General features: G+C 60.9%; 1 protein-coding gene across 1 annotated transcript; it reads left to right on the forward strand.

Moving 5' to 3' along the window:
• Nucleotides 1-331: 331 nt before the first annotated feature.
• MCM2 (minichromosome maintenance complex component 2) lies at nucleotides 332-17,898 on the forward strand (the record flags this gene model as incomplete). Its single annotated transcript, XM_082847767.1, has 16 exons — nucleotides 332-457; nucleotides 1,080-1,312; nucleotides 4,848-5,023; nucleotides 5,099-5,359; nucleotides 6,321-6,540; nucleotides 6,684-6,891; nucleotides 8,471-8,605; nucleotides 8,880-9,071; nucleotides 13,364-13,457; nucleotides 14,211-14,461; nucleotides 14,575-14,701; nucleotides 15,198-15,310; nucleotides 16,053-16,298; nucleotides 17,011-17,193; nucleotides 17,318-17,473; nucleotides 17,788-17,898. The coding sequence occupies exons 1-16, from the start codon at nucleotides 452-454 to the stop codon at nucleotides 17,896-17,898; spliced, it is 2,712 nt and encodes a 903-aa protein (XP_082703893.1). The 5' UTR covers nucleotides 332-451.
• Between the last annotated feature and the right edge of the window lie 210 nt (nucleotides 17,899-18,108).

The following is an 18,108-nucleotide window of genomic DNA, read 5'->3' on the forward strand; positions in this document are numbered from 1 at the left end:
CTCCACATCTCTGCGCACGAGGCTCTTGCTACCTGGAACACCCCTGCATCTCGGCTCCCTCGGGGGGGGGGTAACCCCCACTAGAACGTCACAGCTGGCCTCCTACCATCCCCCGCCTTTCGGCGCTTGAAGGACGCAGCCTGAGCTTTCGGAGGAGTTGACATCACACAGTAAGAAAACGTCAGAAAACGAGGCCCCCAGGCGGCCACAGCACCAGGTCGTCCATCTCGGCTGGCCCCGCAGCACAGAGCGCGGGCTAGGCGGGGTCTCGGGCAGCGTGGGCGGGGCCGCAGCTCGGGCCCGCCCCCGAGCGCCGGCGTGACGAAAATGGACGCCAACGTCATGACGTCGTGCTCTCTCAGACGCTTCCCGGGCACGGGCGGTCACGTGGGCCGTTTTTCGCGCGAAAACTGGCTGTTGCTGGCGGAGCGGAGAGGAGCACTGAGCAGCGATGGCGGTGAGCGCGGCGGAGTCTGTGCGTCTGCCGTGCGGGGCGCGGGCGGTGGGGGGCCGGGCGCGGAGCCGATTCCCGTGCTCCAGTCGGGCGGGTCTGCGAGGCCGGCGGGTCCCACCCCGGCAGCCCGGGCCCCCGGCCCGATCCGCGCGCTCGGGCCCTCCTTATCGTGCTGCTTTCGTCCGCAGCCTCGTCAGCTGACTGCCCCTCCACCAACCTGGGTCTCCGACCCCTTAGGTTGTGGCCGCTCTCGTGTCCCGTCTCCCCTGGCAGCTCCTGGTGCACCGGGGGCCCAGAAGGGCGGGAACGCGTGCTGGGGGGAGGAGTAGGCGGTAAACAGGCAAACCAGCTAACCAGGTAGCCTCGGTGGGTTGTCCTGGAGAAAACGGGGTCGGGTGAGTCACGGTGAGTGTGAGGAATGAGCCGGCCCCGGGCGTGGAGAAGCCTTGGGCTCAGGGAGCGTTCCAGGCAGAGGGAACAGCAGGTGCAAAGTGTGCAGGCTGGGAGGGGTTTGCAGCGTGGGAGGATAGGGTCCGCCGTGGAGAGGGAGACCCTATGGGTGGGGGCGCCACCGTACAGGAAGCTGAGTGGGCGCTCACCCGCTCCAATCCATCTCCTCTTGCAGGAATCATCCGAGTCCTTCACGGTGGCGTCCAGCCCGGCCCCGAGGCGGAGAGGCAACGATCCTCTGACCTCCAGCCCTGGGCGGAGCTCCCGGCGCACGGATGCCCTGACTTCCAGCCCCGGCCGCGACCTTCCTCCCTTTGAGGATGAGTCGGAGGGACTGCTCGGCACAGAGGGGCCCCTGGAGGAGGAGGAGGAGGATGGAGAGGAGCTTTTCGGAGATGGCATGGAGAGGTTCGGCGCTCAAGACCCTGCTCTCAGCAAGCTCTGCTGGGGGGCTGTTGTGTGTCCCGGGGAAGCAGATATATCGGAGCCTGCTTGCTTTGAGCACATCTTGGTCCAGGGTCTGGGGGGAGACAGGTTCATGGAGCCACAGCATATGTACGTGTAACTTGCTGTGTCGACCTTAGAGTAGACCCAAAGGCCTTGGTAAGCCCCAGCTCCATGAGATGTGCACCCCCGGGGACGCAGGGCATCTCTAATCCGGGGCCACGTCAGGGACCCCAACCGGGAAGGACAGGAAGCAGGTCGCCAAGAGTTTCTCTGCAACTTCAGAGGAACTGTGTGTTGGGGGGGGTGATTAATCAAGATTTAGATTTAATTCAGCCCACAGTTATTGTGCTTAATCTGTAGCAGATCTTGTGTTCACACTTATTGATAAATGTACAAACGTAGTAAAGGTTATGGAGGCTTATTGCTAAGATGGTGGAGGAAAGCTCTGTGAGTGAGCAAGGTTAGATTCCACTGGTGTCTCACCCTGTGTTAACAGCCAGGATTTGGCCTATACATGAGCAATAGAATTATCTGAACGCCCGGGAGCCTCGTGGAGGTTCTGCTTTGGGGCTGTCTGTACTCTGACGTGGGGGCTTCACACTTGGTGTGTATGAGAGTACTGCTGAGGCCGCCCCACAGGCCACAGGGAGAGCCCTTTGGGAGCATCCAGGGCACTCTGGACCGTTTGGATCTTCGCCTTAAGCTCCATCACTCCAGGTGATGGGCCTGGGTGTGCGGCACAGGCCAGACAGAGTCTGGAGGGATGAGGAGTCTGGGCAGAGCAGCCCTGAGCAGCTTCCCTGCTGTGCCCTGTGAGGTTGTGCAGGCAGGACGCCCCTCCCCGGCTGGCCACCCTCCATCCGCGCCCTCTGCGTCTTCTGTCCTTCCCTCGCAAGGAAGACTGGATAGAGGTATCTGAGGACTGGATGGGCCCAGTGAGATTTTGGTTTCATTTCATGGCTTGTTTAAAAAACAACCTTACTGAGCTATAATTTTTACAGTATGAGATTTATCTCTTACAGGAATACAACTCAATGCGTTTTAGTAAACTTCCTGGGTAGTGCACCTATCACCACAATCCAGTTTTTTCCATCATCCCCGTAAGATCCCTTGTGCCCGTTTATAGTTAATCCCCATTCCCTTCCCCACCCCTAGGTAACCAGTAACCTACTTTCTGTCTCTTTGGATTTGCTAGTGCTGGCTGTTTCGTGCAGGTGGAGTCTGGAATACACACGTCGTCGTGTGCAGGCTTGTTTGGCTTACTGTGTTCTTCAGGGTCCATCCACGTTGGAGCCCACGTCAGCACGTTATTCCTTTTCGTGGCTGAGTAGTACTCCATCGTACGGACAGACTGCGTTCGGTTTACCCATTCATCAGTTGGTAGACATTTTGGGTGCTTTACACTTTGTAGCAATTATAAATAGAGCTGCTAGGAGTTTCTTATGTGAATGCATTTTTAAGGTCTCTTGGAATGGAATTCCAGTTCCTAGGAATGGAATTGTTGGGTCACGTGATAACTCTGTTAATTTTTTGAGGAACCGCCCGACTTCTCCAAAGCAGCTGCACCGTTTTACATTCCCACAAGTGGCGTATGTCGTTCGAGTTCTGCACATTCTCACCAACACCTGTTATCTTCTGGGTTTTGACAGCAGGCACCCTAATGGGGGCGAGGCGGTATCTCACTGTGGTTTCGATTTGCATTTCTCTGACGACTAGTGACGTTGAGCAGCGCTTCGCGCGCTTGTCGGCCATCTGAGTATCTTTGGAAAATTTGTCTTCAGATCCTTTGCCCGTTTTTTATCAATAATTTGTTTTCTTGACTTTTTATCATTGAGTCGTAAGAGTTTTTAAAAACTTACTCTGGATGTAAGGCTTTTAGCAGACATGTGATTTGCAAATATCTTCTTCTCAGTCTGTGGCTTGTCTTTTTAATTTTTTTTAAATCGTGGGATTTGACGTGTACAGTTCTAAAACTTTGCTGAAGTCTAATTTATCAAATTCTTTTAAATTGACCAATTAGAATTTCACTGCGGGCATTTCACATGATTTGAAATTCTTTTTTTTTTTTTTAATTTATTTTTACTTATTTATTTTTGGCTGTGTTGGGTCTTTGTTGCTGCGTGCAGGCTTTCTCTAGTTGCGGCAAGCAGGGGCTATTCTTTGTTGCGGTGCGCGGGCTTCTCATTGTCGTGGCTTCACTTGTTGCGGAGCACGGGCTCTAGGTTGGTGGGCTCAGTAGTTGTGACACGTGGGCTCAGTAGTTGGTGGCTCGCGGGCTCTAGAGTGCAGGCTCAGTAGTTGTGGTGCATGGGCTCAGCTGCTCCGTGGCATGTGGGATCTTCCCAGACCAGGGCTCGAACCCGTGTCCCCTGCATTGGCAGGCAGATTCTTAAGCACTGCGCCACCAGGGAAGCCCATGACTTGAAATTCTTAACGAGTTAGACAGGTACCTTTTCCTTGAGAACACTTAAGAATTTGGAAGCGATCAATCCAGAAGCATACCTGGTTCTGGGTTCTGTTTCTGGTGTCAGTAGTGTGGGATTATCTGAGAGTGTTCTTTGACAGAGTCTATGGCCAAAAAAAAAAACGAAGTTCCCCAAATTACCACGTCCTCTGAGAAAGGGAGAATTCAAGAGGACTGTTGTGGGGCCAGTGTGGTATTGGAAGCAGCTAGCCACCTTGACACCCAGCTCTGTTGAGTGACCTTTGGCAGAAATCCCATTACCCCCCGCCCCCTGTCCTCGGTTTCTTCATCTTTCTGATGGAGGGTGATGTGTGCTTCCCCAAATCGCGGGGAGGGGAGCTGTGTTTGCCCTGGTGGGGGTCCTTGTTGAGGCATCAGTCCTTCAGATATCTGACAGGCGGTCACGTGGAAGGTCTCGCTGTGGCTGGAAGGACTGAGCCACAGATGTGTTCGGGAGAGGCTGGTTGGGCTGATGTGTGTGGGCCTCCTGGGGTCCGGGCTTCAAGGTGGGGCTGCCAGAAACAGGAGTGCAGGAGGGTTCCTGCCCGTGGGGAGCTGCGTTGGCTCTCTGAAGGCCCTTCGAGCTGAAGGTTTTGTGGGTCCTCCGATTCCTCTTTCCTGCTGGTGCTCAGAGGTCCCCTTTTTTACTGTGGGAAAACCCACGTGACACAAGATTCCCGTCTCGGCCATCTCTGAGCGTAAGTTCAGTGGCATCGCGGCACTCACGTCGTACGACTGTCACCACCCTCTCCAGGACTTTCTTCCCCAAACCCAATCACGCAGGATTTCTGTCCTGTGACTGGCTTGTCTCACCGAGCACAGTGTCCTCAGAGTTTGCCCGTGTCACAGCAGGTGTCAGGAGGTCCGTCCTTTTGAAGACTGTGTCCTTTTCCGTGTGGGATCCGTGGGGGAGCCTTTCGGAGCCTCTCCAGGTGCCCTGGCCGGGGCTCCGGAGCCCTCGGGAGCCCGGTTCCTGGTGGGGTTTTGTTTTGGGGTCTGGGTGCTAACAGGCTCCATCTGGGGGCCTCGCAGGGACTACCGCCCCATCCCGGAGATAGATGTCTACGAGCCCGAGGGGCTGGCCCCGGACGACGAGGACGTGGACGAGCTGACCGCCAGCCAGAGGGAGGCGGCCGAGCGGGTCATGCGGCAGCGAGACCGGGAGGCCGGCCGGGGCCTGGGCCGCATGCGCCGCGGGCTCCTGTACGGTGCGTTCTCGGGGAGCCCGGGGGAGGCGGGAGGCGGTGCGGGGAGCCGGCCCTGAACGTGCCCCCGGCCCCCAGACAGCGACGAGGAGGAGGAGGAGCGCCGCAGCCGGAAGCGGCGGCAGGTGGAGCGGGCCACGGAGGACGGTGGCGAGGCCGACGAGATGATCGAGAGCATCGAGAACCTGGAGGACCTGAAGGGCCACTCGGTGCGCGAGTGGGTGAGCATGGCCGGCCCGCGGCTGGAGATCCACCACCGCTTCAAGAACTTCCTGCGCACCCACGTGGACGGCCGTGGCCACAACGTCTTCAAGGAGCGCATCAGTGACATGTGCAAAGGTGCGCCTGCCCCGTGCCCGCGGGAGGCCGCCCGCCCTGGCCTTGTGGCGGCGGGTTTGACAGACGGATGTGCGGGGCACATGGGGCGCCGGGGCCGGGGCCTGAGCCCGGGGTGCCCGTCTTTCAGACAAAGTATCGTGGGTCCAGCGCACTGTCCAGGGACTACGTACGTCTGGACCACAGCAGTCGTTCTTTTGTTTTGTTTAAAATTAATTAATTTTTTTTTTTTGGTTGTGCCGTGTCTTCGTTGTTGCGCGCGGGCTTTCTCTAGTTGTGGCGAGCGGGGGTTACTCTTCCTTGCAGTGTGAGGGCTTCTCATTGTGGTGGCTTCTCTTTTTGTGGAGCACGGGCTCTAGGTGCGCGGGCTTCAGTAGTTGTGGCTCATGGGCTTAGCTGCTCCGCGGCATGTGGGATCTTCCCGGACCAGGGCTCGAACCCGTGTCCCCTGCATTGGCAGGCGGCTTCTTAACCACTGCGCCACCAGGGAAGCCCCAGAAGTCATTTTTGATGGAGTTACAATCGGACAGACTTCATGTAAAAATCTGGATTACTGCTTTGATCAGAGCGTAGCGGCGCGCTTCTGAACAAAGCAGCACATGAGGCGGCGTGTGGCTCCTGGCCCCCACCGGCCCCTCCCCTCCCTTTTGTCTCACATCCGACACGTTTCTTCGCGGGTTTCCTCCTGGCCTTGTAGGCACTGAGTTTGCGGTAGGCACCCCACGTGTTACTCCACCATATCCCCCCCAGGCACTTAGGTCCCGTTTCATAGGTTCCGAGCTTGAGACCTAGCATCCGTCACTTCTCTGGGTCCCGTCGCTAACGCTGAGCGGACTTGGGAGCGAGGCTGCGCCTCCAGCTCCGAGTCAAGGGCTCGGCGGGCTGGCCTCCCCTTCTCGCGGCGAGGTGGGCCTGCCCCAGCCTGCCCCGCGCTCAGCCTCCCTTCCCACCCCGCCCACCTCAGAGAACCGCGAGAGCCTGGTGGTGAACTACGAGGACCTGGCCGCCAGGGAGCACGTCCTGGCCTACTTCCTGCCCGAGGCGCCGGCTGAGCTGCTGCAGATCTTCAGCGAGGCTGCCCTGGAGGTGGTGCTGGCCATGTACCCCAAGTATGACCGCATCGCCAGCCGCGTCCACGTGCGCATCTCCCACCTGCCCCTGGTGGAGGAGCTGCGCTCGCTCAGGTGAGCCGGCGGGGGCTCGGGCACCCGTGGGGGGTGGCGGGTGGCCGCGGCCAGAGAAAGCCCACCCCGTGAGTCCTGGCCTCACTGGCGGGCGAGGGTCCGGCCCCCGCCCTGTGGTCTCTGACGGCGCCTCGCCTCCGCAGGCAGCTGCACCTGAACCAGCTGATCCGCACCAGCGGGGTGGTGACCAGCTGCACGGGCGTCCTGCCTCAGCTCAGCATGGTCAAGTACAACTGCAACAAGTGTGGCTTCGTGCTGGGGCCTTTCTGCCAGTCCCAGAACCAGGAGGTGAAGCCGGGCTCGTGCCCCGAGTGCCAGTCAGCCGGCCCCTTCGAGGTCAACATGGAGGAGGTGAGCGCGAGGCTGGCACCGTAGCCGCGGGAGGCAAGATGCAAGTGCGTGTAGGCCCCGCGCTGGGGCAAGCAGGCCCATGTGGTCAGCCCACGTGGTGTTCTCAAGAATTCAAGCCAGTATGTACAAACCAGACATTTAAAGCGTCGACGTTTATGGCTTTTTTTCCTCGAGCGGGAAGATCTGGTGAAACTGGGCCCACGTCTCCCCTGGCTGCCCCTCAGCAGGGCACCTGCTTTCCAGTCCAGACTCCCTGGTACCTGCCTCTCTGGCCTTGCGCTGGGGACCCCGGATTTGTAACTGTCTGCGACACTGCTGTGCCGTCTTCAGGAGGCCCTGCTGGAAGGCTCTGGGCCTTAAGACCTCGGGCACGCAACACCCGCCTTTGAACGTGAACCACTCCCAGTGTAAAGTGTGGCGGGCTCATCACGATCGCTGCAGTAGAGCCCAGACCCCCCTCTACTGCTCTGCTGCCACGAGTGATGGGCTGACGCCTCACTGCTCTACGATCCTGAGAAGCGCCGTAGCTGGAGCCGCCTTGCCAGGAGAAGCCTGGCAGCCCGCAGGCAAAGGCTGCCCTGTTTCAAAGTTCAAGTGCACCTTGCCTCGGGGAGCGACAGCTGCAGGGCTGGGCTCCAGCTGAGCCTGTGCCTTTGCCCAGAGTCCCCCCGCCCCCTCCGTCTAGCTGGTCCCCCTCCCCTTTACAGGTTCCCCCTTCACACACGTTTCTTGAGAAGCTACTTGAACGAGAGCAGGGTTGCAGGCTCTGCTTGCAGGGCGCCTGGGACAGTAAGTGGTGGGGGGGTAATAATTACGCCGAAGTCTCTGGAGCACTTGCTCGGTGCCACGTGGTGGGGGGTGCGTTATGTGGTCTTCATCATGCTCGTGAGGCGGGTGCTGTTGCTGGCCCTGTTTGACCTGAGGTCACCCAGCCAGGCAGTGGCCCAGAGGATTGGAACGCAAGCTTTTTGATGCAGAGCGTGTGCTTAAAACCACCTTTTCCTGTGGCTCTTTTCTAGACAGTAGGTGAGATGATGGATGTTAGGTTGCATGCACAGTGCTGCCTTGTGACCTCGACAGTAAGCCCACACGTGGTGTAACTTGTTTCGTGGGCGTTGGCTTCAGTGCTTTTCACGTGTGACGTGACTTCCTTCTCCCTGTGTGGCTGTGGCTGCAGCGTTCGACCCCCCTTCTGCGGGGCAGGCACGGAGAGGGGGAGGCCTCGCCAGGGCCACACAGCTTAGGCCACAGCGGAGCCTGGCTCCAGTGTCCACGTGCACTGCGCTCAGCTGTAGGGCCTGTCACAGGGCTCTGGCTTCTGGCAGGAGGGAGGCATCCCGGGGTGGGGGGGGCGGTGTGGCAGGAGTGGGGACCGTGCACCGTGGCGCTGGTCACAGTGGCTCGCCCCCCTGCCATCGTTGATTCTGCGTATCCTAGTCAGTGGTGGGAATAATAACGCTGCTCTCCTTGCCCCAGGGCACCGGTCCAGTTCAGGTGACAAAGAGTCGGTGCTTGGACCACAGCCCAGGCTTCGCCGGCTAGGGACGGGTCCCTTTGACCATCTGTTTGTCCCGCGCAGACCATCTACCAGAACTACCAGCGCATCCGAATTCAGGAGAGTCCTGGCAAGGTGGCGGCCGGCCGGCTGCCCCGCTCCAAGGATGCCATCCTCCTCGCGGACCTGGTGGACAGCTGCAAGCCGGGAGACGAGATAGTGAGTGGCCGGGGGGCCGAGGAAGTTGGTGTGGGCGCTGTGGCGGTAGCCCGGGGAGGGGGTCGAGGTCAGCTCTCCCGTCTCTAGCACTGAGCTCCTTGCGGTGGGCGGCCAGCTGGGTGCTGGGCTCGGGAGCAGCGTGCTGTGGAGTTACTGCTCTCCTGTCGGTGACCCAGGGACCCGGAGGAGGGGTCGGGTGAAGCCAGTGAGGAGGCGGGCCCGGCCCCAGCTTCTGGCCCCGGGGTGGCCCTCCTGACCACTCGGTACCCCCCAGGAGCTGACCGGCATCTACCACAACAACTACGATGGGGCTCTCAACACCGCCAACGGCTTTCCCGTCTTCGCCACTGTCATCCTAGCCAACCATGTGGCCAAGAAGGACAATAAGGTGGCCGTGGGAGAGCTGACTGACGAGGATGTGAAGAAGATTATCAGCCTCTCCAAGGACCAGCAGATTGGGGAGAAGGCAGGTGGAAGGTGGGCGGGCGGGGCGGCCGCAGAGTCAGGGTGCCCGGGGCTCGCCGTCTGGCCCACCCTGCAGCCTCCGTCTTGGTGCCTGGGTCTTGGAAGCTGGTCCCTTCGTTTGGTTCCCTGTGTCCGCTCAGTCCACTTGCCTTGGCGGGGGCTGTGCTCCAGGGGAAGAACGTCCGGCAGCCCCCCTGAGCCTGTGTCCTGCCCGCGAGGACACGGGTGAGGTCAGGGTTCCTCAGGTTGTGCCGGGCTTGGACTGGAAGGGAAACCGGGGGGGGCAGTAGGAAAAGCTTGTCTGGTGGGGTGTCCCGTGGCATCAGACCCCTGTCCCCAGTCGTTTCTCCAGGAATAGCGCTACCCCAGCACGGGGGTTTGCTTTTCCCTTTAACTGTAGGCTTTTTGCTGAGGTTGGGGGGATGGGGGTTTTCGTTGCAGAATTTACAAATACAGGCGACCCCTGGACAGTGCAGGGGTGAGGGGCGCCCACCCCGACTCTGTTGAAAGTCCACGTGTAAGTGGCCCCACGCAGATCAAACCCGGGTTGTTCCAGTCTCAGCCGTAGGACGTTAAGTTCCTGTTGATAAAAGTTCTGCCGCATGGCCCTCGGGCTCCTGGGTCGCCGGGTGGCCCCTCAGGCTCGTGGCCCTGCCCCAGCCCTCTTGGCATCCCTCTCCCCTCGCCTCCCCACTTCCTGTTCTCTTGTTGGTGCAGGACCTCCCAGCTCTCTCCCTGGCTGCTCTGCTGCCGCACAGCTCAGGTCCTTGCACCCCTGTCGGCCACCTTTATTAGTCTGCCAAGATTGGGGGCACACGGGGAAGGCGGGTGTCCCTAGCCCCAGGAGGACAGGCACTGCAGTTCCACCAATGTGCTGGGTCCTGAGGGACCCTCCAGGGCCGCGTTGTTCAGGCTTCTCGGTGGGAAGTGAGAGCCGCTTGTCGCCCTCATGGGGCTTGTCCTTCACTACAGCCCCGGCAACCCCCCCCCCGCCCCGCCCCCGCTGACGGACACCAGTGCTAGTGTGACGGGCATGTTTCAGAATCTCCACGGAGCCGGTTTCTGAGGGCGGGGGACCCTGGGTCCCAGGCCTGTGGCAGCTTGTCTACACACCTGACGTGTGCAGGTGCGGGGGGTCCGTGTGCTTCTAGAACACTTCCCTAGCGCCCGCCTGCCCTCTGCCTGCCATGACTTCCCTCTGCGCCCTCTGCCACTTCGGAGACAAGCTGACGGGTGACAGGGAAGATCCAGAAATGGTCAGGCTCATTGGAACGGTTGGAGCTGGAGGTTTGCCGGCTGGTGGCTGGTGGGCCCCATCCAGCCGGCCGACGGGTTTTTTCCGACGGGTACGTGGTTCTGTGTTTTTGTTTTTCCAAATGTTTGAATGAGTTATCATTAGTTAGGGATAGGGAGACTTCACATAAAAACGTGGGCACCCAGGTTTCGATATTCCAAGTCGGGTGGTCTGTGTCTTTAGGAGCAAGTGGTGTGCTGGGTGGCCGCCGCCCTCAGGTGGGTTCCCTCCGGTCAGCCGGCTGCCCGCTGCCGTGGGCTCTCCCGCCTGCGTCCCTCCGGCTTCCACCCTGCTTGCCGCCGTGGGCGTTGGATCTCGTGGGTGCTGGTGGGGTGAGGCGTTCGAGAGGTGTGTGTGGTGCCCGACACCGAGGGTCTGAAGGACTGACAGGAGACGCACGCGGCCCGAAGCCAGACTGAGGGCGGAGGTTTGGCATCGTGCTCGGTGCGATCAGATGCGCTGCCCCGGCTGTGAGCAGAGACGGGGTCGCGCCCACTCGCAGAGTTGTTCTAAAGGCTGAGCAGGTCAGCGAGCAGGCGTGGGGTCTCCGCGGCCAGCTGTCGCGGTTACAGGGTGTTACAGCTGGGGCGCTGGGAAGGGCCAGCGGGAGGATGAGCACAGCTTTGGGCCTGCGCTCGACGATTCCTGTGCTCCCTGTGGCCGTGCAGGTGGGGACTGGGCTGTCTGAGGGCGGCGGGTGGTGCACCTAAGACTTAGGAGTGTTAGGAGCCTGGGGTCGGGTCCTGGGCGTCCTCAGCAGCAGGTGGTCTGTTTCCTCCCGTGTGATGTAGAGGTCGTGGTGGTAAATGGAATAACCCTTGGGAAGTGGGTGGCACGCCCTGGCAGGTCTGGGTTTGGGTTCACCCCTCTTACCAGGCGCTGAGTTGCCCTATCACTTAAGGTAGCCGGGTCAGCACGGGTGCAGCGAGCAGTGTGGCAGTGGTGTGGCCGCTCCCGTGCCCTTCCGGCCGGCAGAGATGGCACAGGGAGCCTGCGAGCACAGCAGGCAGGAAGCGGGCTGCTGCCCTTGGTCCCAGAGGGAGACATTACCTCATCCTGCGAGGTGCCTGGTGCCCAAACAGCACCGAGAAACGGTCTGGGTGGAGCAGCCCAGGCTGGGCAGTCCTGGCAGGAGGTCTCCCGACAGAGGTGGGGGCTCAGTAAGGGGATGGGTAACGCGTACGGAGCGCCGGGTAGCCGCTGGCCACTGAGCGGTTTGCAGAGGGTCGTCTGTGTCTTGTTGTTGACGAGCAACCTGAGACGTGGGGCGGTGGGGGCCTGGTTTACGTGAGACGCCCACGTCACGCGGCTAACAAGTGGCAGAGCCAGGGTCCCACCAGGCCGTCCGGCCTCCACCCCTGCTTCCAGGGGCCGCCCTCTGTCTCCCCATGCGGTTCCCACGTGTGGGAGGTGCCTCTGAGTGTCGGGTTCCAGGGGACCCAGCTCAAGGTTATCGTGAGTTCCGGGGGACCCTGGCCCACGTTTTAAAAGTCACCACAGAAGTTGTGAGACGCGAGCGTGGCATGGTGTGGCAACCCTGCGTGTCTTTTGCCAACGTCTCCTATCCCCGAGGTCATGGCTGGTCTGGGCTCCTCTGTGCAGCCCCCTTCCCTGTTTTTGTGTTTTGTTTTGTTTTGTTTTGTTCTTTTGCGGTACGCGGGCCTCTCACTGCCGTGGCCTCTCCCGCCGCGGAGCACAGGCTCCGGATGCGCAGGCTCAGCGGCCATGGCCCACGGGCCCAGCCGCCCTGCGGCATGCGGCATCCTCCCGGACCGGGGCACGAACCCGCGTCCCCCGCATCGGCAGGTGGACTCCCAACCACTGCGCCACCAGGGAAGCCCCTCCCCTGTTATTCTGACACAAATTCAGACCCGCCCTTGCGCCTGCACCTACAGTGCGTCTCTCAAGGCTCTTTTTTACTAAACTGACCCCGCTACCCCTGTCACACTTGAAGATACCAGCAGTTCCTAGGGTTGATGTGCACTTGGGTCTACAGTTCCCCGGTGGTCTCTTTGTTTTTGAAAAGTTTCTTGTGGTCAGTGTCCAAGTAAGGTCTACACACTGATTCGTTGACTGTCTCTCATCTTTTTTTAAAATTTATTTATTTTTAAAATTTTTGGCTGCATTGGGTCTTCGTTGCTGCACGCGGGCTTTCTCTAGTTGCCGCGAGTTGGGGCTTCTCTTCATTGTGGTGCGCGGGCTTCTCATTGCGGTGGCTTCTCTTGTTCTGGAGCACAGACTCTAGGCATGCGGGCTTCAGTAGTTGTGGCGCGCAGGCTCAGTAGTTGTGGCGCACGGGCTTAATTGCTGCGCAGCATGTGGGATCTTCCCATACCAGGGATCGAACCAGTGTCCCCTGCATTGGCAGGTGGATTCTTAACCACTGTGCCACCAGGGAAGCCCTCTTCCTCTCTCTTATGCACACACACACACACGCGCGCACACACACACACACGCACACACACCCAGAGCAATTGGCGAAATGTCTCGACGGCTTTCCAGGTGAACGTCTCACCTCCCGGTGGACCCACCTCCCGGCCGCCCCGTGTTCTGAGCTCGGTACCTGCAGTCCTGCGGGACCCGGGCTTGTGTACACGCCTCCTGTGGTGCTCACAGCCCCCGTGACCTGGGCAGTGTCATCTCCTTTCCGTTCGAGGACACAGGCTCAGGCAGGCCGCTGATCCTGGGTGGGGTCTTCTGCGTCCGTGCTGTCGGAGCCCACCCCCGCCCACGCGGGCCTGGGTCTCGTCTCCTGCTCCTGTTCTGCATGCGACCTTGGGGCGGTCCTGCAACAGGACGAAGTGAAGGGGGTCAGGCCGGGGTTCTGGTCAGCTTTCAGGTTCGGTGACTCGGGAAGAGCCAACCAAGTACAAGGCCCGGAGTTGGGGGTGGGATGGGGGTGGGTCTCAGTGCGGGGTCGGGGGAGTTGCAGCTGTGCATGGGCGCTCCAGGCCGGAGCACATGGTGACCGTTCCCATCGCCCCACCCCCCACCTCCAGATCTTTGCCAGCATTGCTCCTTCCATCTACGGGCACGAAGACATCAAGCGAGGCCTGGCACTGGCTCTGTTTGGAGGGGAGCCCAAAAACCCTGGTGAGCGGGGCAGGGGGGCCACCTTCTCTGCCGGGGGCTTGGTGGGAGCAGTTCCCGGTGTCCCGGGAGAAGGATACGTCCACGGGTGGCTCATCATCCCAGGGAGAGCGCAGCCCACAGCCACGCCACTGTGCACAGATTTAACTGTAGGAATAATACCTGAACGTGTGTTTGTATTACATCCTCAGAGGGGCTGAAGCCCCCGTTGACCTCCCTGTCTCATCACGGTCCCTCCCTGCAGGTCACCTGGTTGGTGTCGGGGGGACACGGGCGGAACTTTGTGTGGCTGTTCAGATAGACTACACGCGTGCTGACACGGAACACACGGCGCTCGCGGCCGTGGCATGTTTCTCTAGCCAGTGTAGTGCTCCCTGTCTGCGTGTGAGGGACTGTCCGTGACGCACCCAGCTGCCCCGCCATCACGGCTTTGGCATCGTTTCCTGTGGGCACACAGAGGACGAGCTCACGCTCTGAAGTTACCGTGTGCTGGCCCACATCGTGCCGCATTCAGCTGTCCTCCTGGCTGGGGAGCACGTGCATGGCCTCCAGTGTGTACATTACGAACAGCGTCTTCATAGGCACCTCCTTGTGCACCATGGTTCTGGGTTCTGTGCTCAGAGTGGGGTGGCTGGTCCTGGGCATTACATCCCTTTCTAGAAAGAATACTGCTTTGTTGTTTGCGGTAAGCAGGCTGGGAAATCGGGGATGATCCAGCTCCGTCCTGAGCCCCCTCTGCCCCGTTCCTGCCCCCAGGTGGCAAGCACAAGGTGCGAGGTGACATCAACGTGCTCCTTTGTGGAGATCCCGGCACGGCCAAGTCTCAGTTCCTCAAGTACATTGAGAAAGTGTCCAGCAGAGCCATCTTCACCACCGGCCAGGGGGCCTCGGCCGTGGGCCTCACGGCATACGTCCAGCGGCACCCCGTCAGCAAGGAGTGGGCCTTGGAGGCTGGGGCCCTGGTCCTGGCGGACCGAGGAGTGTGTCTCATCGATGAATTTGACAAGGTGGGTCCCCGGGCCCAGAGCTGACATGTGGGCTGAGCCCTCGGTGGGGAGCGCGGGGGCCTCGTCTGAGAGACCGCGGTCGGGCAAGAATCCTGCGTTTGCCCGCCGTGCAGATGAACGACCAGGACAGGACCAGCATCCACGAGGCCATGGAGCAGCAGAGCATCTCCATCTCGAAGGCCGGCATCGTCACCTCCCTGCAGGCCCGCTGCACCGTCATTGCTGCCGCCAACCCCATAGGTGCGTGGGTGCGACGGCCAGAGGGGGAGCAGACCCGGGGCCCCTGCTCTGGGACCCGCGCCGCTGAGTGAGGAAGGGGCCGAGCAGCAGCAAGTGCTCCTCTCCTGCGTTTCTTGCTGGGGGGTGGGGGGGTGGGGGGACGGGGGACCCCCGGGCTTTTGTTGAGCCATGTTCTCGGGAGCACCTAGCGCTTAATAGGGTGGGACTGGCCGTCGGTCCCAGCCAGCAAGTGGTTAGAGAGCCCAGGCGCCCCTGCCACCTTGTCCCCGGGTTTTCCTCGCGGGAGGCGGCTGAGCGGCCTCGGGCCGACTGGGGCAGGTGGGGAGAGCCTCACGCGGGCTTGTCCGGGGTGCCTGGGGCAGGCCCTGCATCCCTCCACCACTGATTCCCCTCTCGTCACTGAAGCCACACGGGTTGGAAAGAACCTTGTCCAGTCAAGGAGAAGAGGGGCCCCGGAGAGCGGGAGCCCTGATGGGGACCTGCCTTTGTGACGCAGGTGGCCGCTATGACCCCTCGCTCACCTTTTCGGAAAACGTGGACCTCACGGAGCCCATCATTTCCCGCTTCGACGTCCTGTGTGTGGTGAGGGACACAGTGGACCCAGTCCAGGTATGCAGCCCACGCCCTGGGTGTGCGCAGTGAGTTTGGGGACCTGGCGTCGGCCCAGGGCTGTGACTCGCCAGGCTCAGGGAAGGGCTGCCATGTGGACCGTGTGTTTTCCACTCGTTCTCAGTCCAGAGTTCCTTAATTTCTCTCCTTCGCCAACCCCTCCCCGGCCACCCACCCAGCATCGCCCACGCTCTGCCACCAGCCCCCGAGTCTCCTCACTTCTCGCTGCTATGAGCCTCGTCCCAGCTTCCCTCCTCTGGCCCGATGCACTGCAGCCTTGGTCCTGGGCCCCCGGCTTCTCCTGTCAGAGGCCAGCCGCCTTTGGGGGCACGGCGGACCTGCCTCTCCTTACAGACCTGCTCTCGGCCTCCCATCCCATCTCTCTGGCAGGGAGTCCACCGTCCCCGAGAGGTCTCTCCCCCTGCCCCTTCCTCATCCACACCCCCTCACCTTCTCAGGCTTCACTCGCGCTCTGTTCTCTTCTCTCAGGTGTCGTGACTGGGGCTCTGGTGGCCTCAGCTGGAGGCTGTCCTCCGGCCTCCATCCCACCACGTGCTTCTCTTCTTCCTATAGTGTGAACTCTGTCTGTCTCCTCTGCCCTCACTGCGGGGTTGCGCCCCGGGAGCTCCCGGCCCATAGCGGGTGGGGGACACGTGTCGTTACAGAGCGTCTTCAGTGAGCTGACCTGCTCCAAGCCAGGCGCCAGGCTCAGCCCGCTCTTGTCCTCTCCGTCTTGTCTCAGGATGAGATGCTGGCCCGTTTCGTGGTCGGCAGCCACATCAGACATCACCCTAGCAACAAGGAGGATGGGGGCCTGGGGGGCGCCCCGGAGCCCCCCATGCCCAACACATATGGCGTGGAGCCCCTGCCGCAGGAGGTCCTGAAGAAGTACATCATCTACGCCAAGGAGAAGGTCCACCCGAAGCTCAACCAGATGGACCAGGACAAGGTGGCCAAGATGTACAGTGACCTGAGGAAGGAATCCATGGTGAGGGCCAGGTGGGGCAGGTAGGGGGGGGCAGAGGGGGACGCACGGCAGAGCCTTGTCTGCGTGCTCAGTGGGTCCAGGAGCACTGGAGCAGCAGGACGGCCTTAAAGACACGATACTCACTCACCTTAACTGTTTTGTTTAGACGGAACCTAAACGTATGTGCGTTTGTCTGTCTCCGGGTACAGCTGAGGTCTCTGTTCTTGGGCCGTTGATTTAGTTCCAGTGACTTTGCGAAAATCTCGCCCAAATGAGCACGCGCCTGAGCTAGTTTTCGTTCACTCGTGGTGGGGAGAGACTTTAAAGGCAGCTTGCAAGCAGGTGGACCGCAGAGTTCTTGCGGTTGCTCCCTCTCACCTACCTAAGCATGACAGCCACCGCTCCTTCCCTTTCCCTCCCTCCTAACAACACCTTTTCACTTAATCAGGTCTTTTCAGAGCATTAGCTTGGGCTTCACAGAAACACAGCTTTGTTTTCTCCCTGTGCTGCACTGCGTCAGGCGGTCCCTGGTACCTGACAGTAACAAATGCAGCCGCCCACAGGCGTGTGGACTCCGGGTGCCCGGGAGCTGCCAGGAGCACACCTGCTGGGTTGGCGGTGGCAGCCGTGAGCCCTGCAGGGGGGTCAGCTGGGCCTCCTGGCGGCACCAGCTCTGCCCCTCTGCCACGTGCTGGCCGTCCCGCGGGGAGACCTGACGCGGCCCTCCCTCCAGGCCACGGGCAGCATCCCCATCACGGTGCGTCACATCGAATCCATGATCCGCATGGCTGAGGCCCACGCGCGCATCCACCTGCGGGACTACGTGATGGAGGATGACGTCAACATGGCCATCCGCGTGATGCTCGAGAGCTTCGTGGACACGCAGAAGTTCAGCGTCATGCGCAGCATGCGGAAGGTGGGGGCGGGGCCTGGGCCATGGGGGGCGGGGCCTGGGCCGCGGGAGTCCAACCTGCCTCTGCTGCCAGGAGCAGCTGGCTTGGGGGGGCCTGGCAGGAGGGTCACCTCCGCTCTCGCCGTAGACTTTTGCCCGCTACCTGTCGTTCCGCCGGGACAACAACGAGCTGCTGCTCTTCATCCTGAAGCAGCTGGTGGCCGAGCAGGTGACGTATCAGCGCAACCGCTTCGGGGCCCAGCAGGATACGATCGAGGTGCCCGAGAAGGACTTGGTGGACAAGGTATGGGCGTGGCCAGGGGCGGGGTTTGCCCGGGCCGTCACAACGCACGTGTCCTACTACTGTCCCATTACTGTCATCCGTCCTGCCGACGTGCTGGGCCGGGGCAACCACACAGCTTGTCCGAGTTCACGGCCGTTGTCCGGGCTGAAATTTCAAGCCCCGTGTCCAGCTGCAGACCTTCCCTCGGCCTCAGAGCGGTTCGCTCTTCACTGTGACGGGACAGAGGCCCCGCCTGCCTGCCTCCCCTGCTGGGGCCTCGGACTCGGGACCTGCCCACGCGTCCGCACGGCTCACTGGTCGTCCCCTCTTTTCAGGCTCGTCAGATCAACATCCACAACCTGTCTGCCTTTTACGACAGTGAGCTCTTCAGGATGCACAAGTTCACCCACGACCTGAAACGCAAGATGATCCTTCAGCAGTTCTGAGCGTCCGCGGCAGCTCCGTGGTCCTGGTGGAAGGTCAGACCTGGTGCTGACTTCACTCTGCTGCAGGGACCCAAAACCAAACTGCGCGGGGCTCCGAGTCGTGGGGCCGGGCTCGCAGCGGTGCCGTGTGGCTGCATCCACCCCACGGCCGAGGTGTTTTATTTCCTTGACTCACTTCCTCTGCTCTCATCTCGGGGCACTTGACTTCCC

Source organism: Leucopleurus acutus, assembly GCF_964270905.1.
Source record: "Leucopleurus acutus genome assembly, chromosome: 10".
Lineage (NCBI taxonomy): Eukaryota > Metazoa > Chordata > Mammalia > Artiodactyla > Delphinidae > Leucopleurus > Leucopleurus acutus.